General features: G+C 48.9%; 1 protein-coding gene across 1 annotated transcript in view; it reads left to right on the top strand.

The window, feature by feature from the left end:
* Window positions 1–24,560, top strand: part of rtn4r (reticulon 4 receptor) — a 45,271-nt gene extending 20,711 nt beyond the window's left edge. Inside the window, exon 2 of the mRNA XM_064353624.1 lies at window positions 22,384–24,560. Within this exon, the coding sequence (XP_064209694.1) occupies window positions 22,384–23,783 (1,400 nt within the window). The 3' untranslated portion in view covers window positions 23,784–24,560. The remainder of the gene's footprint in view (window positions 1–22,383) is intronic.
* Window positions 24,561–25,070: the final 510 nt, after the last annotated feature.

The following is a 25,070-nucleotide window of genomic DNA, read 5'->3' as shown; positions in this document are numbered from 1 at the left end:
GTACACCCCCCCCCGCCCCCCCCCCCCCCCCCGTCCGCCTCTGACGGAGTTATCAAACCGCTGCCAATCTCCGGCCGAGCCTCACAAGCCTCAATCTGCAACACGATCAGCTTCTCTGGCGGCGGCAGGAGAGCAGCCTCGGAGCATGTAATCACCTCAAAAAAACCGCCCCACCCCCCCCCCCATCCCACCTCCCCAGGCAGGCCCATCGAAGGCACAGCTCATCCCGACAGCTTTTGGCCCCGCCCACTTTTCCCACCTGCCCCGTCTCCGCACGTCACCCGCGGCTGCAACCCAATCACAAAACCCAACACCCCCCCCCCCCCACCCCCTCCCCAACTGGGCCCCCAAGGGGCGATAGTGTAAGTTGGACTGTGGGTTTCGTAGGCCACAGATAGCGCTGAGACACCATAGCTTCCTCTGTCCCCCCATTTTTCCACGACGATTTTTCTCCGCTGGTTTTTCATCGTTGGTGCCTATTAGTGGAGGATGAGGAAGAGGCACCCCGTGCTCTTACTCCAAATTCTTTTTTTATCGATCGAGCCGAACTGAAACCAGCCTTCCACCGCAAAGGGCACCTTTGCCGGGTGTAATATTTCACACTGAACGTTTTTTTTTTTCACCCGGTGAAAATAATATATGGATCCTGCTAAATGACCAGTAAAAGTCATTAGAGTGATTTAAGCCTCATTATGTCGTTTGCACACACACGGGCCGCAGTTAGCACTATTGGGGCTATGGTTTATCCCAGGTTCGATATTGAGGGGAAATGCGATATTTAAGTACAATTTCACTTATTTGTTTCAAATGAAAAAGCACATAAACCTGAAAAAGAACCAGTATAAAACATTCCCCGTGTTCTTTGTCTCAGCTCAATTCCAAGTAGAAATTGTAACCTTCGCAATATTTGAAGAAAAAAAATAAAAAATCCTATTATTTTCCACTTGTCCTTCACTCTCTTTTCTCAATGGCAGCGGAATCGATAATGACCTGGTCCACGTCGCGTGATTGGCTGCTTCCACAGCAAAGGGGCAGATGCTGCTTCTGCGTGTTACAGTACGGCTTGGTCCGCGTCCAGACCTCGTGGGTGGGGGGGCTGGGCACGGGGGGGGGGGGGGGATGACCTTCACTTTGAGCCCCGTCTAAGCAGCCGTTTCCGAAGTGGCCGCCGACGCCCGCCGCTGCCAGGCTCACACGTTCCTGCACAAACGGGGCTGCTGGGAAGGGCAGTGGAGGGCCAGGGACCTCACAAGCTAATGGCGTCCGGGGCGCTATTATAAATTTTGCGATGCGTCTGGAACTCCCCTCTCCCTCCTCCTTTCCTCCCCCCCCCCCCCCCCCAAAATGGCATCATTATCATCGCCGCTGCCAACGCCCCCCTCTATTCTCTCTTTGAGATGTGGGCAGATGAGCAATTTGTTCCGCAGAGCCAAGTTGACTAAATGACGGGTTTAAATATCAGACTGGCTTTTTTTCACGCTGGTATTGTTTTTCCCTGCCTTATTAAATCATAATTGCCCGAGGAGAAAAGGCTCAGCTGTCCGCGCGTTAGGGAAGACACGCGCCCCCCCCCTCCACCCCCCCCCCCCCCGACTCAGCTGCAGTTCACCGCCGTTCAGTCTCACGGCCTTCCGGACGGGTCTTGTCAACGGAAAGCACGTCGCGCCCGAACGTCTGCGCGTGAAGATACCGGCAAACGGGAAGACCGTCGCCTCGGAGGTTATCCGAATATCGATATCGGCGCTTGGAGATCTGCCCCCTCGTCCCGAGGGCTGGGACCCGCTCTGACAGGGAAGTCGGCTCCTCTCTGAGATAGCGGGCGCAGCGAGCGCCTCTCCTTTTCGCGTGGGCGTCCGGAGTGGCACAACACTGGGCCGGGTGGCGAGAGAGAGAGAGAGAGAGAGAGAGAGAGAGAGAACGAGAGATTTAGAGACAACAATGTGCAGAACAGCCCTGAGGCGAAAATAAAAAAATAAAAATAAAAACACTGGGAAAATATCAACAAACAAAAATATAAATCTGTGCAGGAAACACAAGGCATAACAATGGCACAATTGCAATAAAAACACTGAGGCGAGGTGGGGGGAAGGGGGATGGGGGGGGACTTCAATCAGGCTGCCATTAGGCCTGGACAGTGGCCAGGTGACCATGTGGTGTTTGTCTCCTTTGAGTAAAACTGACTCCAGCCAGGGAAGCTGCTCCTCTGCATATGGGCCTGAGCCTTGTGTGTAGCTGAGAGCGTTTGTGGAGCTTTTACCATCCTCCTCGTTGTACTCGTGTTTTTAGGCAGCCCCTCTCTGATGATTGAAACGCCGTGCATTAAGCATTAGGAACAGGCGAGACCAGGGTTAGAAGCTAACAGTGTTCGAAGGTGTCTGCTGTCCGTGGTCCTGAAAGTGCAGCTGCTTCACTGTAGGCATATGCTCTCTGTCTGTGGTGCTGACAGTTAGTAGGTCCCAGCTCCTGGGATAAATATCAGCTGAGAACTCCGCCCCCCTCCCTCCCTCCCTCCCTCCCTCCCTCCCCTGGCCAGCCAATGGCAGTGCTCTTGTTCACCGGTCAGCCAATTGGCATGAGGGAATTCACCTGCCAGAGCTCAAGACAAAAGGTCATTACTCACTGGAACGATGAAGAAAGGGGCCGGGGGCCCAAAGGAAAGACGTTTCCGTCTGACTCTGACCAAGCAAGCAAGCAAGCAAGCCGCCGGGCTCCTGGGGCCCCGGGCATCCGCCATCCGGACGCCAGCGCTCACACAGCAATGACACCGCCCCCGCCAAAAATACTCGCCCCCCCCGTCTCTTCCGCAATACATTTGCTGGCAGGTAATGGGGGATGAAGAGAGAGAGATTGAAACCGTGCACTTTTAAAAGGGCGTGGTTGATGAAGACTGATGTTCCCGGGGCAGTTCGGCTGCCAAATACGTTCCGGAGTTATTGATGACTTACGTGTTGCCAGCTGGTCAAAAAATACAGGCCATCCTTTCTCAAAATAGTGACTAAGAGTAGCTGGTAGGACTTATTTTGTATTATGCGTTTGCTGACCGCAGTGCTAAGATCACAGCAGCAACCAAGATGCCTTGACCTATGTATATTCAATGCTTCCTTTATGTGCTACTGTTTTTTTTTTAGCGATTTTCAATAGAAATGAAAAATAAATGATTTTTAAAAAAAAAACAGTCTGCAGTCTCACAACTATTGGATAGAAAAGGGAAGAAAAAAAACTTCCATTCAATAAACCTGCCATCTTGTGTTATTTTTATCCCGTCATAAAAAGAAAAAAAGAAGAAGGAAAAAAAGCGGTTTAAGTCTTAAGTCACATGCAAGAGCATTAAAGCTAAGTCAGTACCTTCAATGCCAACCTCCATGATAAACAGTCAAAAGCAATTTACACGTGAAGCTCACGGCACACCACGAGGCAGCAAAGTCTGCAGTCACCATGTAAATCAGGCAAAGAGGAAAATCAGCACCGCCTGCATTATGCAGTCCTACTGTATGCCCGAATCGCAACGCTCTCACTGACCATAGTGGGATAAGACTGTAATATGTGTAATGGGCCTTTTGCAATGAAGGAATGCTTCATGGTGGATGGTGTGTGTGTGTGTGTGTGTGTGTGTGAGAGAGAGAGAGAGAGAGAGAGTGTGTGTGTCTGTGGGTGCATGCGTGTGTGTGTTTATGATTGTGCATGGGTGTGTGTGTGTGTGTGTGCGCGTGCTTACGTGTGGTTTTTAAAGAGAATGCTCCTGGCTGGGGGATGCTCTGGTGAATGCTAAGTGTGGATTCAGTGGGGAAAGAGACAGAGAGAGAGAGAGGAAGGGAGAGAGAGAGAGAGGGGGAGGGAGGGAGAGAGAGAGGGAGGGGAGAGAGAGGGAGGGAGGGAGAGAGAGAAAGGGAGAGAGAGAGAGAGAGAGAGAGAGAGAGAGGGAGAGAGAGAGGGAGAGAGAGAGTGAATAAGAGGGGGAGAGAGAGAGAGGAGGGGACAGAGGAGAGAGAGAGAGCGAGGAGAAGGAGAGAGAGAGAGAGGGAGGGGGGAGAGGGAGAGAGGGAGGGGGACAGAGGGAGAGAGAGAGAGAGCGAGGGAAAAAGGGAGAGAGAGAGGTGCCTGCTGATTCCTCAGCCTGCGATCCTTGCTTGCAGACTCGGTAATGAGCTCAGGACTTCCCTGCTGTAAGGCTGGGCTCTGCACTTCTTACATAAACATGCGGAGCCCGGCCGTGCCAGCACTCCCTGCCCAGGAGGCTCGCTTCTCATGCGCTCCCTGTCAGACATCTTGTTGACGTGCGCTGGTGGTGGTGGGGGTGGTGATGGGGGTGGGGGGGGGGGGGGGGGATTTTGATGATGAAAGCCCGGCAGAAAAACATCTATATCTCTGTTTTTTTTTTACCCCCCTCTTTCTGGAGGTGTGGTGTCAGATTGTTTTTGGCAGAATTTCATGAAAGTTTCATGTGCTGACAAACTCCATTTTTTTTTTTTTTTTTTTTTGAGGCGTTCTCTACTGCGGTGCCATGACGGTTCCTTGTTCCCCGTACTCCTGCCTGCATGTTGCCCAACTGGAATACAGATTCGGTGCTGTCGTGCATTCGAAAATCTGAAGGAACTCGTGGCTGAATAGCAGCCAGGAAGACGTACATGACACCGCAGATGTCGTTGTGAGTACACTAAAATCACGTGCAGAGAAAAATAAGATCCAAGGTCACAGCCATCAGAAATGGCCACGCGTACTGTAGATAGAAGTAGCACGAGCATTGCAGAAAGACAATCACAAGAAGAGAAAGAAACCTTTAAAGAGTGAAAGAAGGCTTCGCGACAGCTGTCCCTGCCTCCTTTTCACACGGGTCTAAATGGCAGGCTTCTTCAAAAAAAGCATGATTGTGTTCTCTCAGCAGTCCTGTGATTGTGGGCATGCAGTTCGATAAGCACTGAAATAGGGCTTCACGGGTGTGGACAAAGACAACCGTGGAAATAATACGAATGAATGAAGCATTCGAACCCCCTTCCAGTGCTGCTTCGGTGTTATTTTCAAGAGATACCCGCGGAAGACTAGGAGGGGGGGGGGGGGGTCGTTTGTCAGTCAGGCGCCAAGAGAGACTGGCATGAACACCAGGGGGCAGGCTTGTGCCGTTTTCCAAAGGAGACACTGCGGCACGGGGGAAGACAGCCGGGAAGAGGCGGGAAGAGCTCGTCCCTCATCCGACGCGGACGCTTCGCGGAATGGAATGCGTGCACGAGTCTGCGTGTGCACGTGCACGTGCGCGTGTGCGCGCTCACGCGTTTTTTTTTAGCGGTCGCGTGCTAGGTGCCAGCCTCTCCCGCGCTAAGCCGGGTCTATAAATAATGCCGGGCGGCTACTTAGCATTCTGACTGAGGGAAGGAAGTCGCGCGTGTGAGGACTTTATTCTGGGGGCCCTGCGTTTAAAAAATGCATGGGGAGCCTGCCGGTCCTCGCCACACCCCTCGCTCCCCCCGCCCCCGCCGTGCGCGACTTTCCGTCATTTGCATCACGCTCCCCCAGCTGGCGACTCAGCCAGAGCCCCGATCGCATCGCTAGGCGCCGGCTCTTTCATCTCCCCTCTCCGGGCCCATCGTTCGGCGATCCGCCGGCGAACCGGAAGTCGGAATCGAAACGATACGCCGCCGCTCGCTCGCCCCCCCCCCCTCCCCAACCCCCCCCCCCGGGGGCAGGTAGAGCGGGTTACTGCTGCATACCGAGAGAGGAGATTCATTATCTTAACCGAGTATCTCTGAGAAAAGCAGGCCCTGTTTCAAATGGCTTTGGTTCCAGACAGTAGAGACTGAACTAGCACAGAATTAACCATAAATAAATATGCTCTGCCTGCATAGCAGTAGGAGTTTGCTTATCGATCATCATCTCGATTCTCTTCAGCTCACAGACGCTGGACCCTAAGTCTGTGCTCCGGTAGGAACGCACTCTTAAAGGTTACTTCATGACTGCAGCCATTTTGTCCGCTATTTTCGGTTGAATCTTAGAGAATTCTCACAAAGAACACCTTAAGGCAATGCCGTCAGAGACACGTCTAGCATATTCAGCACATAATAAAGAAAGCTTGGTTTGCCGTAGCGATTCTCTTGTGTCGAGACACAGGGCCGGACATCTCTGAAAGATGAACGCACTGCGGAGAGCCTCGACCTGCAGCCTCCGTAAAGTTCCAGATGAGTTCCAGCTGAGTTCCGGTTGAGTTCCGGTTGAGTTCCGGTTGAGTTCCAGATGAGTTCCGGTTGAGTTCCCCGCGGCTCTCGTTCGTTGCGGCTCGGCGCCGGCCCCGAGAAAGTTCCGCCGCGACGGAAAAGGTGTGAGGATGTCGGTGAGTCACGCGGCGGATCCTAATGAGGGCGGGGGGGGGGGGGCTGCTCGGCAGAATTCAGGAAGTCCTCCGTCGGCCGCCGCTCTTCTGTTGATCGGGAGGGACAGCTCGGTTTCCTTTACCCCTCTCGCCTGCAGAAAAAATAAAACGAAGACGAAAACGCACCTGAACGGCGTCGGTCGCTGAAGTCTGACTAAAGGAATCGTGGGGAATCGATACTTCTTTGCGGGATTACCGAGCGAAGAGGTCGTTGAGGTAATCAGCGACGCCTTCTGTGAACCTCAAGGAGATTTGGAGAAAACGTACTGGCCTGCTTCGCGGGGCTCATGCCATTTGTAATGTGTTTGAGATGATGCAGTATTTTAACCAATGTCACATTAGCGGCTCTTGGCAGGTGGCTGTCCTGACAGGGAGATGCAGGTGCAGCACGTCGCTGAGGTTTTGGCCGAGGGTGAACTGGGAGCGGAGCGAAAAAGCCAGCGATCGCCTGTGCTTGCTCGAGCGTGGGGGCCGGTCAGCATGGCGGATAAGACCAGCAGCGCTACATCTTCCCGGCTCCCACTCAGGCTCTGGCCGGGGGGGGGTGGGGGGAGAGGAGCCGGCAGAGTCTTCAGTCTCGATCGGTGGCGGTCACGGTCCGCGCACCTCTAATGCGCCAAAGAGAGCGGCGAACGAGAGCGGGCCGGGGACGTGCGTCACCGCGACTTACCGGCGCTAAGCGGTCTGCAGATGAAAGGCGCTATGAACGCTAATCGCCGCCGTGCGCTTCGCGCGCCCCGTTAGCGGCTAACGGGCTTACGGCAGGTGCTGACGCACGCCTCCAGGAAGCGCGGAGAGAGGCTGAAACTGGGCCAGACGCAGAGAAGGGAGGGGGAAGGGGACGGGGGGGGCTCGTTTTTGTGAATGACCGATGGCGGTATTCTCGTTTACCGGCAGAGGGGCTTGTTCGGTCTCGTTTATTTTCCCCGCAGTCGCGCCCCGGTTGCGCCCCCCCCCTCCAGCAGGCGGGATGCACGAGAGTTGCGGGATCGCGCGCGTGCCTCGCTTTGGCAGGACGCGCCGGCGGGCCCCTCCCACCTCTCCCCTCGCTTTACGGGTGAGGCCCGCCGGTCCCGGAGGCGGATGGGCGAGTGGGCGGCCAGGCCGGGTTCGCAGCGGGGACGAAGCAGGCGGTAAATAATGCAGCGCCTTTTTCTCTTTCTCTTTTTCTCTCTCTCTCTCTCTCTCTCTCTCTCTCTCCCGCTGAAGGGGCACGCTCCGCGCCTGAGCCTCCGTCTGGAACGCGGCTCGTTAAAAGCGCGGTGCTGTTCATACTTCTGCATCGTTACAGAGTCCGCGCCCGACACGCCCTTTTCCCACACCACCCCCACCTCCACCCCCCATCTCCAGCCACCCTGATGGGTGGGGCAGCCATTAGTGTGAAAAGCCTGTCCCGGGTGCCAGGTCGTTCCCAAAAAAGCATACTCCAGAAATAATAGCATCCTGTGTGCTATCTGTGCTGAATCTTTTTAATCGTGTTAGACTGGTTGTTAAAGGAGATCTTGCAGTCAGAACATAAGGTTTCGACTCAAGTGTCGCTCTGCTGCTCTGGTGCTTCTGTGGCGGGAGGGTTTTTTTTTCCGGAACTGCGCACACCGCGGCTGGGACGGTGGGCCCCTGTACACCCTCGCCGCGGGGTCATCCTCGCCACCTCGCCTCGCCTCGCCTCGTAACCACGGCGACGTCGGCCGCGGACATCCGAAGGGGGCGGCAGATGGCTCTGACGTCCGCGCTCCTCCGCTCCCGCGCTGGAACGAGATCAGGCGCCCGGCTGATTGGATTCGCAGTTTCGCCGGCTTTGAGCCGGGCCGTCCGTCACAAACCACGCCGCGGATATCGTAACGGTTCCGTCGATTCCCTCCCTCCCTCTCTCTCATTTGCCTCCTTTCTCTCTCCGCTCGGACAGCAGGATCTGCATCGTAAGCCAAGGACGGAGGGATTGACTCAGGGACAGTGCGTAAGACCAGGCAGGTTCAGTTAAAAAATAGCTACATCACTGAAAGCCCCTTTTCCACTGCAAAGACCCATCAAATCAGAGCAAGGCAGCCCAAACGTATTCCTGGAGATCTACCATCCTGTTGGATTTTATTTCAACCCTAATTTGGCACACCTGATTCTACTAATTAGCAGCTCAATGAGATCTCTAGCTGTTGAATGAGATGTGCTTTGTTAGGGTTGGAATGAAAACCTACAAGATGGTAGATCTCCAGGAACAGGGCTGGGCAGCCCTGCTCTAGCTGTTTACTGAGGTGAGCTTTGTTAGGGTTGGAATGAAAACCTACAGGATGGTAAATCTCCAGGAACAGAGTTGGGCAGCCCTGCTCTAGCTGTTGACTGAGGTGAGCTTTGTCAGGGCTGGAATGAAAACATACAAGATGGTAGATCTCCAGGCTGTTGTTTACCACTTACTTAGAGGCCCAAATGTCCTTGATAAAAAAAATCTGAACTTAAATGAGGATAGAACCCCTTAGTCTGCTGAACAACCAGGGGAGCAACAAATACGTTCCTCATCTGAACCAGAGATACATCAGTGTCACCAGAAAATACAGACATATTTGCTCAACTATAAATTATACTGGGAAATTGAGAGAGGAAAAAAAAAAACATAACAAGTCAGCTATATTCCCCCTTGAAGTTTTTAACAAGGATTGCGAGGCGTGACTGTACTGAAACCGTAGTGCTGTGGCGCACAGTGCCATCAAATGGAATTTACAATGACTGCTGGTATTATCAGTTAACACTGTGGTATTTCATGGCAAAAACAGAGAAATAAAAATAACAAAACCCTTGACGGGTGCAGTAAGTCTTAGAGAAGGAGCTGCACTGTGCTGATTTTACAGGTTTTTTTTTTTTTCCTTTTTCTTTTTCCAGATAAAAACAAAAACAGAAACAAAAAAATAATAAAAGCAAGGGGTGATGGGTCGGTGTAGTTCTCCATGGGTGTGTTGCAAGGCCCAAATACACATCTGAGCGGGAGGGCCCTGCTTTATTTTCGGGTCAATTCGCCTCAACAAAAGGAGATATATCTTTGGAGAGCTGCTCGGGATTAGCGGAAAGTGCTTAGCCTCATCTCCGCACTGGATGACATTCAGACAATCAGCAGACGCTCTTATCCAGAGTAATGTACACAGATTACATTTTCACACACAATCCACTCATACAGACCAGGTATTCCATTTACAATAGGTTTACAATATTCCGGGCCCTATATCAGTTATTCATCACACCCGGGGATACTGCCAGAGAACGGCTTGTGTGACTCATAACCATCGACGACATACTTGAACATTTCGGTTTATGCATCGGAAAATTACTGTGCGTGTAAACAAAGTCACTATAAGTCACATTCCGGCTGTATGAGTCAAAATTTTTATTAAAAAAAAAAAAGGAGAAGTGTGGGAGAAACCATCCAGGCAATACACTCCGGATATTTGTGGGCTTGTTTCCCTCGGTGTGGGACCGCTGCAGTTTTTGAAACAGGTGGCTACGCACGTCTAGCACCAACAGTGTTACCGAAAGACCAGAGGTCTGCTGGGAGAAATCTGAATCTCTTAGATTTGACATGGGCCAAGGATTTCCTCACTGTCAACACCCCAGCTTCACGACGACCGTTCCAGATGTGAGATTACATACTACAGCGGCCTGACTCGCTAAGACCTTTAGCACGTGCAGAAGCCAACAACGTGACCAATGATTGGTCACGGCGTTCGTTTCGAACCAATCGTCGGTTGTCTTATTTGCGGGTGGTCGTCTTGTCGGGCCAATCGCTTTCCTGTTACCGTGCGGTAAGCGAAGGGGGGCTGCCAATCAGAGTCGTGTCGTTCGGCGAGTCCACGCTGGCCACACAGATGCAGCCAGTCGCTTTAAAATGTCTCAACCCTCGCCCCTTTTTCGTAGCTTAATCCATGGCTGTCCTCTGGCACGCTAGTGTCATAACGTGTGAAGGCAGGCTCAGGGCTAAATGATGAATCGCCTGTTATTCGTAAACCGCCATGAGCCCAGCGATATCCCCCCGCTCCCACCCCAACACACGGTACAGCAGAAAGTACCAATCAGTTAGTTTGTCCGTTTCAGGGTCGCGATTGGTTCAAACGGAACGCGTGTGGCATTCTCTTACATGCGAGCACATTCCATCCCGGCCGTCGAATCCAGAGGCCATTAGACTGGATCATTTTTCAGCCCTTTCAGCTGGGAAGCCGACTGCATTGCAGGCTTTTCAAAAATTAATAACCAGTTCTAGCCAGCTGCTCGGCCTAGCAGGGGAACAGAGCCGTTCTTTCAAGGTGGCGTCTACTTTCGTTTTATGAAAAAAAAAAAGAATGTGCGTCTTTCCTTTTTTACTTTTACCTTTTTTTCTTATTGTTTTATTTTTTTCTTTTGGATATCCGCTGCTTGTGTTGTTTTCGCAGGCTTTCAAGCAGCGCGGGTTCGCCTTGTTTGACTGGGCGGCGCTCGGCGCGTTCGTGAAGACGCCAGCGTCTCTCTCGCGCGCGCTGGAGAGGGAACAATAAAGCCGAGATGTTTTTTATGAGTCTTCTCTCGATGGCGCAGATCGTGACTGGCTACCGTTAGCAGTGGCTGCGCTACGTTTACACAGCGCTGCTCGATAGCGCAGTTGCAGTATCAGGACAAATACTAATCGCAATGCTGGGAGTCAGTTATCACTCTAAAGAGATACAGCCATGCTCATGCACAAACGCAAAAGTACACTTATTTCCGACATTTGCATAATGTGCTATAGCTGTATGTGTTTTTGTGCCGGTGTGAGTGAGACACGGACAGATGGAGAAGATTTGTTTCCTAAAATAGCAGTTTCCCTCTTATTTAACTACAAAAATGGTCAATGCATTATAAACACATTTGAATAAGCCCACATGTTGCACTGAAGGGATTTGCAGCAACCTGCAAACCATAAATTTGCTTAGTTTAAATGTGTGTGGTACAAGTTCATGGTGTGTGTGTGCTTGTGTCTGTATGTATGTGGTATGTATGTGTGTGTGTGTGTGTGTGTGTGTGTACTACGAAAGCAACGCTGTGATGGTGGTTTAACCCTTTGAAGAGTAGGTATTTTAGAATGTTTTCAGTTGCCTAGGACTCCATTGCTTTCAATTACCAGTAACGGAGGTCACATCAGCATTGGGATGTTCCGTTTAAGAACATTCTAATCACACAGTTGTGTTCTCATGGCTCAAAGGGTTAATGCAAACTCTTTATCTCTCTTGCCATGGACCCTCAGTTCCAGCCATTACGGTGGCTAGTTCCACTTCCTTCTGTCAGCTGGCGGGCAGTCATCGTTACCAAGGTCGAAAAAAAGCAGGCATCGCTCAACTATAACAGCTACAGAGCAAAGGATTTCTCAACATAGGACTAAATAATAGCAGCCTTCACACACATATTCAAGGTTACTCAAGGTTGGAAACAAGTTGTCGCCGGACAGAAACCCTCATTGACATATTTGCTGCTCTTTGTTAGATGCAGCATGGCTTGTTTTGCACAGATCTCCTGAGCTTGATATGGTAGGGACGTATCAGTGGCTCAGTATTTTTCATTCCTGCCAGCGTAACAAAGAGTGGAAACTGGAATTAAGTGTGCCTCAACAAGTAGGGGTGTACTGGTTTGAACCCATGAGCCCATCCAAGTATCAGAGATATGGCTGCATCGACTCCAAAATGGCAAATCAGTCTAAGTTAAGAGGGAAAATCTATATGGTCGTCAAAAACTGATACATTTGCATTAATTAGCACGAAGCCAGTGCCGTGTGCCAGTGTGTTATGCTGAAGAATAATGCATAATGTCCTCAGATGACAGCAACAAGAGGGAGAGAGCTAACAAATAGCACTTTTAGCTAACGACAGCTATCTTTAACGGCTCTCACCAAAAACAAGAAACAGCTTTATCTTGCGATGACTTCTTGTTCGAGAGCAATCAGAATGTACTGAACAACATCTGCATCCAGCCAACAAGTCGCTGCAGAATAATTATCCTACCCACTTGTGTCATTATGTTGTATCACTGACTTGAACTAGCCATCTGTGTTCGAATTAAACTTTTAGGATTTGAAAAAAGAGGGGGGAGAAAAAGAAAGAAATTTAAAAAAATGTGCATCTAACCAGTTACATTCTGCTACTCACTCTGGCGCAATCAAGCAGAAAGCTTACTGGCACTGCAAAGCAAAATGGTGGAAAATTCAACCAACTGATCACACTCTGGAGCCACAAAAACACAAAAATGCACTCCAAATGTAATTAGAAGATCATTTATTAATGGGATGAATATGTTGACGGTTTACTTATTACGGGAATAATATGTTGATGGCAGCGGACACACAGAACATAATGGGGAAAATGTATAAAAGGTAAGCCCTAAATGGTTGATAATGGTCATAATTCGATGATGGATCATGAGGCAGTGATGTCGAGCATGAATAGGCCATTGCATATTTTAGCAGGAACATTAGCAAAAAAGCAACTTGCCACAAGCTAACGTTAGCCAATTTGAACGTGAAGCTGTTTGACTGTTTGATTGCAGACAAAACTTCTGAATCAGCATTTCACTAAACTTTGTTTATTCTAAACACACCGAAGCTTGCTAGCTAGCAATAATAAACAAAAGTATACCAGTTCAGCTTAGGTTTGTATGTAGCCGTCTTAGTAAGGTGTATATTAACTGCGTTTTTATTAAATTGATTGTAATGTCCTGGTTTTTGTTTTTGTTTAGGCTTGCTTTCTTGTTTCATGTCAACGCCCTACTAGTAGCTAGAAAAATAGACCAACCCACATATGATGTGCACTGCCACAAAAAAGAAAAAGTTACAAAAAATAAATAAAATCTTTCTGACCAGCTGCCTGAATATATCGGACAGAAATCAAATGTTCCATGCGCTAAAGAAACTTAAATCCATGGTTCGGAAAAACGTTGACTTTTACAAAAAGGTAGGTAGTCTTGACAAGAGGTGAGCAGAGCAAGCGTGAAATATTCTGGCAGTACCACCAATTTAACAGCATATTTGCAATGTCAGCATGGAGTGAAATACTGCCTTTGATTTATATATGGTAAAAAAATTTAGTTTTTTATTCGCTGTGGAGCTGGTTCACAGTGTGCTACATCTCATAAAAAAATAAACAGTGACTTCATTGAAAGATTAACATTTTGACTTTGATTTCATGACCTAAACTAAATAATTTATTGGAATCCGAAATCATCTCAGAGGGAAAGATTCACACCTCTACTGACTAGCCAAACAAAGCATCGTCTACCAATACGACTACATGCCGTCATTGTCAGAAAAATGTAGATTATAGCAAAGGCTACTCGCCACTCACTGCTACCTTAGCCACATCAGAAAACGACAATTTAAGAGATGACCTACCAAACAAACAGGCACACAAACAAACAAACAAAAAACAAACAAATAAATCAAGTTCAAGATGCTTGTAAGTTAACAGTACTATCCATAAAACAACAAACTGCTAAGGTGCAATGTAAAAACAAGGAACAACTAAAAACCATTGATTAACTTGCATTTCTGATCAAGTAGGCCAATTTTCTTCGAGTACAGTATGGTGCTCGAGCAGTCCTTGACTCCTGAGTACTCGGGCCCTTGAGTACTTGAGTACACGTGCTTGTCCCTAAATGACTCTCACGATCAGACCCATAGTTGCGCAAGCTTTCACTGTTTCCCCCCAGTCTGAGCCTAGTCAAACTGCACAGGACACCGGCAGGCTACTCCACAGATGCAGAGGCAAAAAAAAGCTCTGCAGCTACGTGTGTATAAAACCACAGGGGCAGGAGCCTCCTACCCGGGTGCTAAGCAGCGCACGCCGTGCTAGTTTTGGCTGTTACTCAGCACTTCATTGACCAATTAAAGCCCTTAACTCAATGAGCCCAATTTCCTGAGTCGGAAATTAGCCCGTGATTTCGAGGTGAAAATTAAATCCGGCAGACCCTACGATCCTCCAGGGCCAAAGGGGGTTCAACCCCCTCCCGATAAAATTGCCGACACGGCTCTTTTTCGACCGCCCCCCCTTATCGCCCGCCCGTTTAATTGGCTGAGTGATGCCCGCCCTCTCTCCCTTGGTTCACGGGGGGCGAGCGTTGTCATTTAGCGCCAGCCAGGTGGACGCAACAGATCGGCAATAACCGAGGCGAGCTTCCCCCCCCAATCACTGTAAGGTACACTGAGATCATTATATCATATGCGCCGTGTGAATGCAGCTCATTACCGTTATTAACCCCCTAGCTTGGAGGATGGCACACCTGTCCTTCAATGTTAGTGAGATCTTTCCTGTGTTTTAGTAATTGCTTGTGAGGGGGGAAAGCCTGTTTCAAATCCCAATTCTACATATAGTGGACACTTCCTAAATAGCTAAACTATGCGTTCCGCTGATTTGCTCAACGCGTTTGTTGTTTAGCGAGGCCTTTTGGGTAATGTCACCCCTGAATAGCGGTGCATGGCGTAGCGTCCTGCAGAGGAAAACGTAAACCGTCCAGCATGGATGAGGGGTCTCGCCGTGGGCGGAGTACGGCGCTGGCAGAACAAACGCCGAAACAACCCCCCGCCGTCCTCGTTACGCAACATGGCGGTTAACGCGTATTTACCGCGAAAATGCGCGCGGGACCCCAAGCGTCCGCTTACCGCCACGCGTTTGGCGGCCCCGTCGCGCGGAAGAAGAGCGCGACGCCTCGCTCCGGGAAATAGCATCGTCATTTCATATTCAAAAAGAGAAAAATAAACGAATGGTCGGTCCACAGGCCCTGTGATGAGTCATTAAGCACCATTTCCTTTCATTTCAAGGTAATGCCTTCTTCTTTTTTCTTTTTTTTTTTGGTGCCTGAAGGCTAGCAACCTCGAAAATTTCCAATTTGCTTTTATTGCCGATAAATGGGGCAAATAAAAATGAGGCGCTAATTTGATTTTAGGGGTGGGGTGGGGGAGGGGGGGGGTGAGAGATTGAATCTCTTTTTCAAGCGTGAGGCGATGATAGCTTCGTCCGCGATTGCGATTAATTGGAGGCCTCCACCACGGGCAGGGGAAATGCTTACGAGTTTTCGAGTGTCCCTGGCTGACCGATGGCCCTCCTCGCATCTGGCTACCCGTACCTCCGGGACGTCCTTAGCGGCAACAAAATTTAATTAGATGGATTGCAGAAGGCAAAGGGAGATGCAGAGGATGTTGTTGTTTGTTCAGATCGGTGAAGGACCTCCGGGCCAGAGCCTGGATGTCCAGAGACACAGTGCAGGACAGCTGCACTTGAAGATTTCCTCAGAGCTTTTCTGCTAATGCAGTCGGGTTCGCACAATGATTATATTTGTACAGGAAAGGATACGCTCATCCACTCTTTGTCCTCAGTACTTGTGCTGTTTGTTCATCACTTTTTTCTTTTTTTAGCACAAGCTGTGCTCAAATTTTATACATTTTCTGTGACGGTGTTCTGACAACTGCCTATGGCCCTGACAGCCATGTTCCAGGTGGATTGTTCTGTGGTGGTAATCCCAAACAGTCCAGTACACTGTCAAAATGTACAATCCTCCATGCTTAAAGGTTTCCAATATATATTTTTTAGGCTATTTTATATTCCACAAGGTCTACCGAACATTTTCATTTTTAAAGGGAAAAAAAAGTGTCTCTCCCTTTGAGCTGAACAGGCCATTTTAGGTGTGTGTTGATTGCTTTTCACATGCTCCACTTGATTGGTTGCCACCATCAGTGCAAAGTAATAACTGTTGTAGCTGCTCATAGTTGTCGTTGAAAAGATTTGTTTAAATGCCCCAACAAAATTATTATTCTCTAAATCAAACATGATTTTGTTACATTTGTTATTATGTCACTGATTGATTCGTCCATGAATTTCAACAGTTGTACGTGCGGCAATTTGTTCAAGAATGCCCACCAAACAGCAAAATATAAGTTTCAGGGAATGTTTATGCAAATAGTTGATCAAAGAAGATTGGCTGCTTTGATCGAAATTCAGAAATACGTCAGATCCGGAGCCAAATCTAACTTGCTTGTTTTGTCTGGTGATTTTTTTGGGGGGGGGATGTCAGGTTTCACAGCTTAATTGGGACACGTTAGACAAAGCAAGCGACCAAACATTTAATAAAACTTAAAACAAATAAAGGAGGCCTTTCAAGGCGTGATTCGTTTGCCGCAATTCCTCCCACTCCTCCTAAAAATAGTCAAGGCTTCATTCCTGATGTGACATCGTAGGCCATTGGAGCGAGTCCAAATCCTTCCCCCTCTACTGAAAAGCATGGTTTCATCCTGCCCCCATTGCCCATTGCACACACACCCCCCCCCAAACCCCCCCACCCCCTGCCAGTTACGCGAGCTGCCAGCTCGTCCAATCGGAAGGCTGAGACGCTCCCGTGCGCTCTTCGTGTAAATTCTCCTCCTCTTCTTCCCTTGTTCATGAGCGCGTTGCCGGCGGAGACGCCGAGCCTGGCGGGGGACGGACGGACGGACGGATCGCCGTACCTCCTCAGCTCGCCCGCTAATCGCCGTCCTCGTCTGCGTGCGAGGCGTCGGCCCGGCCCGGCCTGACGAGCGAGCGAGCCTTCATCCGACCCCTTGGAGGCTCAGGCCCTTCCGAAACGTCTCCTTCCCCGCTTACCCGCCCGTCTCCTTTTTAATTGGCTGCTTAATTAACTATCCGTCTTCGCCGGTTTGGAGCCTTCAACCCGACGGCGAACGACAAAGGTCCGGCTCGCGAGCGGCGTTATTCATCGGGCGTCCGCCGTCTCTCCGCCTCGTGGCTGTTCGTGAAAGCGAAACACGCGTTGGAGTGCGCCGCGCCGCGCCCACCCGCCGCGCGCTACACAAAGACAACTCCGAAATCTGACAATCCACGTAAACGAATATTCATAACCGTGTACCGGAGGCTGTAGACCAGGAAGTTAAATCCACGAGGGTGTTGCCGACAAGAACGGATGCTGCTGTTTACAGGTGCGATCGCCCCCCGCCCCCCACGGAGTGGGGCGGAGCAGGTGGGCGGAATGCCACTCCAGATTTACGCATAGCGTCTGGGCTTGAGGCTTCAGGCGAGCAAAAGCACACTGGACAGGGGGGAAGAAAAAAACCAAATAAACTACCTCTGCCGCTACTTCCGCCAGAGCAAAAGGTCGCCCTGTCCCGTGCCCACGGGGACCCAGCCGACGGCTAGCCACGTGTTTGGCGTAGCAGCGGTATGGGTGTAGCACCGGGGCCTGGCGGTGGGGGGGGTGGGGTATCCTTTCCAATCACTGACTTTTTTCAGGATTTGCCAGCATTGAAAAACACAGGCTCACTAAACAATGGAGAGCCCCCCGCCCCCAAATATGAGGAGCGAACTCTCGCCTGATTGGTCGGCTGTGACGGGGCCCCGGTCAACGGACCCGGGAGCCTTCGTACGCGTGACGGCTGGAGAAAGGGATGATGGGATGGCCCCTGCCAACCCCCCCCCCCCACCCCACCCCCGCTGCCAGGAGCGTATGCAAATGAGCGTGGTGACGGGGCTGTCACGAGCCACAGAGCAAAGCTCCAGGCCTCTGCTTTTTCCCGCCAATTACCCACGAAAGCCCGTTTGCCTTCTCCTCTTTGTTTTGTTCTCCCCAAATAATTCCCCTGGCCAGTTAAGAGGTCTTCCTGAATTTGTCTTCTTTTTTTTTCTCTTCTCCCAACGGTTCGTTGGTTCCGTAGGCTTTTCTTTTCCCTCTTATCATGGCAGCAAGTGTGTTTTTTTTTTTTTTTTTCTTTTTTTTAAACGAGCAGCAAGCTTGTGTCAACTGTGTTTTGTTTTAATTCCACCCCTGTTCATTGTGACGGAAAGATCTTTTTCAAAATCTGTTTGGTCGGGGCATCTTGGTTTATTTAATCAATCCAAATCCTTCAGACAGTCGATTTACCTTTTCAGTTGACTACACAACAAAAAAGACCTGCAGCAAAATGACTATTTCTTCATTTATTTTGAAAACAAATTAGCATAGTGACAGAACGTATTCCTGCTTGTGATATGTCGTGGTGCTTTGGATATGTTTTGAATCCAGCAGGAATTAACACTTCTAATGGACTTAATTTTAGAAGTACGATAATGAGATGCATTTAACTGCTGTAGCTTCATCCTAAGAGTCTAGGTCAGGGTTTAATATGGTTAGAGACTGTGCAATATACGGAATCAGAGCATCAGACTATGTGAACTGATCTGTCTCACCAGCTGGTAAAAAATTAAACAAAATAAATGAAGTATTCACTTAAGTGGGCCAATTTTTGATTTGCTAAAATTAGCGCTGTGCAAGTTGCACACAGTTATTATGGGAAATATTATGCAATTTACTGTAAGCACCAGTGCTAATGATATTCCACAAACAGTCATCAGCAGTGCAGTGTTTTTTTAAAGGAAGAAAGAAAGATTTCCCATTATGTAGAACTAAGTATGATGAGAGATTAAACACCAATATTGTAAAAAAAATAAAATAAAAAGAAAGAATTTTAGTAAATAAACTGGTACATAATCTCATAATATAAAGTTCAAACCACAGCTCTGTTAGATAATTTTCTGCCTCACCTACCTCTCCATTGTGTATTCCTGTAAATTAAATTTTCCAAGGTTGTCTTTGCAAACGTTCCATAAATGCATTTCGAGAGTATTTTAATGTAGTTCACCACTTATATGAATATTTACATGAATATGTAAACAAGAAGAGAAATGAATGTTTCTATTACAAAGGGCACATTGCACAAAATATAGAGATAATCATGTCTCCACAGGTCCACACTAAGCAATAATGTTATCCTGGACGTTTATTTGTGTTTTGTTTATTTTTTCTTAACTTATCCCAGCATGCATTGGGCGAGAGGCAGGAATACATCCTGGACAGGCCGCCAGCCTATCGCAGGGCACACACACCATTCCCTCAGCATTCACTCACACACTCATGGGGCAATCTAGAGCCTCCAATTAGCCTAACCTTCATGTCTTTGGACTGTGGGAGAAAACCGTGGTAACTAATTCACTAAATAAGACAAAAAACCTTGCCAATGTGATGAGACAGTCTGACTCATTTCAAGATTCGCCAGTTGGGGAAAGAAAATAACACTTCAAAAGCAAACAGTAACTGCAAACAAGATAATATTTTCTACTAGAGATAGAGAGGGGAAAAAAAGATGTTAAGTCTCATAACAAGACTAAAACACCTCTTTTTTTTTGCAGTGCATTTTTATTTTTGAAATTTGTAAGAGAAGGCAATGTGCACACCAGCAGACTGTGCAAATGAATATGAATATTATGACAGGAAAGGCTGGAGTTGACAAAAAAAATGACGATGACGAGGAGGAGAACAATGGGCAAGGGTGCCGCCCCTGCGGAGGGTAAGACGAACCTTGAGAACAAGCCTGTGGGTACGCGGTGTGAAGGGAGACACAGAAGAAGAAGAAGAAGAAGAAGAAGGGGGAAAAAAGAACAATAGATGGAGAAGTTATAGAGAGTATTGTGTGGCGGCTGTTCGTTTTTCTCAGGCAGGTGAAAGAATTTTGCCGGGAAGCAGAAACAGCGGAAATTCTGACAGATTTTTCGTGGCAGACTTTTCAGTGCTGTGAAGAAAGAGCGAGAGAGAGAGAAAGAGAGAGAAAGAAAATGTGTGGGAAGTGTTGCGGGCATTCTGTCAAGCTGTAAGAAATCTCAGTTTAACAAGCGTCAGGAACGAGATGCTGGGAGGACTAGAAGTGGGCGGGGGCAGGGTGGGGGGTGGGGGGTGGAGTCAGATAACCCCCCACGGCTGGTACAGACACACATTAAACATTTTAAATTTGGCTCCATACAGCAAGCCGGGAAGAATGTGCACCACGAAATGTGGTCCTTGCAGGTGTTTGGAGTGAATTATTCCTCTCTTAAGCTGCACAAGGAATAAATGCATTAAAAATATCGAACCAACCCACACGGCTCCCCCCCACTCCCACCCCCACCCCCCCGAAAGTAGTCTTGCTAGGGCACTGATGCATGCGTACTCCATTTCATGTGGTCACTGCTGACAAGGTATAAACTACAGTACCTTCAGAAATATTCTTGATTGTACGAATTTATGACAATTTTTAACAATATTTTCCCAGTAATGTTGCGCCGCATTCTCGTCAAAAGAACACAGTTTCCTCTGACCTTGAGGCGTGGGTCTCCTTCGCGCACTTAAGTAAAGAAAAATTAAAAAAAATGGCTCGAGTCATCTCCGTGAATTATCCTGGCTGAGCCAATTTACGCCATTTCTTTTTCTTTTTTCTTTTTTGTCGACAGCCACTCATTGCCTGAAGACGCCTGAAGAAGGGAATTTTTGCTGAGCGATGAAAAGTTTCATGCAAATGGCGAAGGCTAAGGCTGCATATGGCCTAAGGAAATGCATGGCTCAGCACTGCAGAATGTTTAGATGCAAAACGTGGAACCTCGGAGACTGAGGTGTTATCCATGCACTGTTAGGATGAGTGAAGGCCAGCTCAGATGCAGCTTGGCACCTTAACATGCTACATCTTGACCTTTGTTGTGTGTGTGTGTGTTTGTGTGTGTGTGTGTGTGTGTATGTGCGTGCCTGTGTGCCTGTGTGCATGTGTATATATACCTATCATCATATAATTTCCCCCTCCGCTATATACTGTATATATATGTATATATATATATGTGTGTGTGTGCGGGTGTGTGCCTATTATGTACATATAATGTATCTAATATAGAATTTCCCCCCCAGACACTGCTATATATTTAAACTAATATAATGACTCGGTTCTATAATAATGGTTCATTTGCAAGTAAAAGGTGTGAGAGCGTTGCTGCCGTACCGCTCTGCTTTGGGGACGGTGGCGCGATCAGCAGTCTGTTTTTCGGGGCGCGCTCATTGGCTGCGATCGTCAGGGAGAACGCCGCGCTTTCCCTGGCGTGCGAGGGGCCCCTCGGGGACGCTCCGCGGTCGCCGTGGCAGCCGCGCAAAGAGAGAGAGAGAGAGAGAGAGCCGCGTGGGCGTCCGCCTCGCGTCACCCGCCGCGCGCGAGAAGCTAACCGAGGTGCGCCCGTGTGTGCGGTGCGCCAACCAGGAGCCTCACACCCCCCCCCCCCTCCCTTTCCCAAACCCCACACTCCAGCCGGACCTCCTCAACGTCCCACCGAAGCATGAAAGCCTTGCACTTACCGCGTGCGGCAGGCTAAAATGTCGATCCCCGACCGTGCTCAAATGCGATTAGCCACATTTGTGCTATTAGCACGGGCTAATTCTGCAGAAGGAACCCAACCATGTTTAATTAATCAGCACTTCACGGAAGGTGGAATGGTGGGGGGAGGTGGGAAGTAGGAGGTGTGGGGTGGGGGGGGGGTGCGGGGGTGGCGCATATTGGTGGTGAGGAGGCACATGTCCCTGAGCTGATTTGATTTCCACTGGTAGCTTTGTCTTTAAAGGCAGAAAGCATCATTAAAATGGAAGTGACTGGGGGAAAAAAAATCATTTAAATCTCACTCAGGAAAAGTGCTGCAGTATTGTTTCAGGAGGGGGGTGGGGGGGGATCTTGCATAAGGGAATGTAGTTTTGATGGTGGGTGTTTTTGACCCTCTTTTGCTCTTCCCCTTGTTGGCTGGCACCTGTGTCTGCTAAATTACATTGAAAAGGGCAACAATCCAGACAATGCTTCTTCAGTGAATAGTCAAGAATAGCCTTTGTTAACAGAACTATGCTTTTTCTTCTGCACTAAAGACCTTGGAAGATCAATTATACTTGCAAAATAAAATTGGTGTCACAAGGCAAAGTCCTTAGAGGCTGAAATATTCTCCATATTCTCTGTGATACTAGCTAGAGGAAAAAAAAAAAGAACAGTATGCTCAGCTGTTGTCAAAGCATGCGTGGCATAGAGCCGTCCATTTTTCTCTGTTGAGAAGAAATGTTGAAAACGTGTTCATTATGCAATGTGTGACGGTGATTGTGAGGTCACTCAAACTATGTGGGAGGAGTCAACAGGTTGAAGTAATGATGGAGGATGTGACCCGGCTAACCCCGCCCATTTTTTCCCCCCCTCTCTCTTCCAGGAAGCAGGCTCCTCTTCCTGGTTCTTTGGCTGACCCTGGTGCCTCAGGCTGCCGGCTGCCCGGCCATGTGCATCTGCTACAGCGAGCCCCGGCCCACGGTGGCCTGCCAGCAGCAGGGACTGTTCTCCATCCCCACGGAGATCCCCACGCGGAGCCAGCGGATATTCCTCCAGAGCAACAAGCTGACGGTGGTGAGGTCCACCAGCTTCAGCTCCTGCCACAACCTCACCGTGCTCTGGCTCTACTCCAACAACATCAGCCACATCGAGGCCGGGGCCTTCTTCGGCCTGGAGAGGCTGGAGCAGCTGGACATCGGGGACAACAACAACCTGCGGATCATAAGCCCCACCGCCTTCCGCGGGCTCTCCAAACTGCACACCCTGCACCTGCACAGGTGCGGGCTGTCCGAGCTCCCCGTGGGGGTGTTCCGGGGGCTCTTCTCCCTGCAGTACCTGTACCTCCAGGACAATAACCTCCTCACCCTGCACGACGACACTTTCCTCGACCAGGCCAACCTGACCTATCTCTTTCTCCACAACAACAAGATCAAGATGGTGTCGGACAATATGCTCCGGGGCTTGGTCAACTTGGACCGCTTGCTGCTTCACCAGAACAGGGTGACCTTTGTCCAGCAGAGGGCGTTCCACGACCTGGGAAAGCTGACCACCCTGTTCCTCTTCTACAACAACCTGACCGTACTGACGGGGGAAACCATGGACCCTCTGGTGTCCTTGCAGTACCTCCGTCTGAACGGGAACCAGTGGATATGCGACTGCAGGGCTAGAACTCTCTGGGAGTGGTTCAAACGCTTCAAAGGGTCCAGCTCGGAGCTGGAGTGCTATGTTCCGGCCGGCCTGGCCGGAAAGGACTTGGTGAGGTTAAAGAGCACAGACCTGGAGGGGTGTATCGATCCTCCTCAGGTCCAGACCAGCATCTTCAGCACCAAAACGCGTACCGGAAAGTTCCATTCCACCGAGAGCCCGCTGCACGGCGGCACTCCCAGGTGCTGCCTGCCGGACACTGACAAATCCTCCATCATTTCCAGCAAGGGCCTCCCGGACGCCTCGTCTTACAACAGCCGGCAGATCACCAACAACCCGCTGAAGGAGAAGGAGAACATCTCCAAGACCAAGTTCCTCGAGGGGGACCCTTCCGCCAAGAATGGCACCCACAACAAGCAGAGCCTGAACGACGGCCCCGTGGACACCTTCTCCAGCAACCTGGACCAGTCCTTGGGCAAGCTAAAGCCGGAACTGATGGACGGCCTGGAGCCGTCCACGGCCCCGTCCCGGAAGAAAAAAAAGTGTTCCAAAAAATGTCTCAAAAACAAGGGATCTACCCCTCGGGCTCTGCGGCTTCTCCTCTGGTCCTTGTTCTGGGTATTGTTGGCCATCTGTTAGGACAGGAAATCCTGAGAGGGAATCTCTCGGATTCTTTTGCCGACGACTATGTCGGAGAACCCATTGTAACCTCCACAAATGCCCAGATATAGAAGGGAAGAGACCATAAGAGGGTTGATCCTAAGAGAAAGAAAGAAAGAAAGAAAGAAAGAGAGAAAGAAAAAAAACTTAAAGAAGAGGAAAATTTAACAAATGGATGCCTTTATATAAATACATCAGATCTAATGTATATAAAAAAAATTGGTGCCCAAATCATTTGTTCTATGTACTGTTACTGTGTCTAAGCTGCACTTCTGAGAGTTCCCCTTTCCCTACCCTCTCAAAGCTTATGCTGCAAAGACAGTGACCAGATAATGATCTGCTGATGACAGTGATGCTAGGGCGGGGCTGATGACCGGGGAATCAGAACGCCAAACGCACACACACGCTCATCAAACCAAGAATGTTTTGGGGTCCTTCTACCACAAAAAAAAAAAACCCGAAGATGTGGCGTATTTTTTTTTCCCCCCTCATTTTTATTTTTATTTTTTATTTTTCAAAAAGTGATGCATTTGTTTGATGCTGTTATTTGTTTTTTATGTTTATAAGTATTACAGTAAAGAAGGTGTTTATCTCCCCCTCGATTTGAGTTGTTTTCATCACCATGGTTACGGGTAGCATTTGCTAAAGAATGCTGTCTATTCCTTCACTGAGATTGCGGTTAAATTATAAATATGGATTTTATTTTACTTGTGTACAAGTATAAATATATTATAAATAAAGTCTTCTTTTCTTAGATCTAGTTGATGATGGGTTGCTTTATTTAAGGTACAGGGGGGAAACCTGGGCAGTAGGACTTAAGAGTTAGTTGGCAAACATCTGCGTATAATTTGGAACTGCTCTTCTACAGCAATTCCATTAAACCAAGCTTGCTTTCAGTCAGGTTTATGAATTCACATCTTCCCAGCTAATCAAAATGTCATTACATTACAACTACTTAGCAAATGCTCTTATCCAGAGTGATTTCTGTCCAGTGGAGAACATTGGTGTTTGTCTTCTGAAGTACAGTCCTGAAGGACCCGTGTGTATGCTCATTTTTATTCGAGCTGCAACTGCAATCCCAGAATTTTAACAAGCTGTTCATTTTTCTTAATTATGCTTTTCATGTTTCGAGGGATTTTTTACCCTCTTAAGCCACATTATGTCAGAAATAGCTACGCATGCCATGAAAAATAAAAGTCCCACATTTATATTGCACTGCAGTGCAAACGATTACATAAAAAGAGGTTTAAAAAAAATGAACTCAAA

This window comes from Anguilla rostrata, chromosome 10 (genome assembly GCF_018555375.3).
Source record: "Anguilla rostrata isolate EN2019 chromosome 10, ASM1855537v3, whole genome shotgun sequence".
In the NCBI taxonomy this organism is placed as follows: domain Eukaryota; kingdom Metazoa; phylum Chordata; class Actinopteri; order Anguilliformes; family Anguillidae; genus Anguilla; species Anguilla rostrata.
This window is presented reverse-complemented; position numbering and strand designations above follow the sequence as displayed.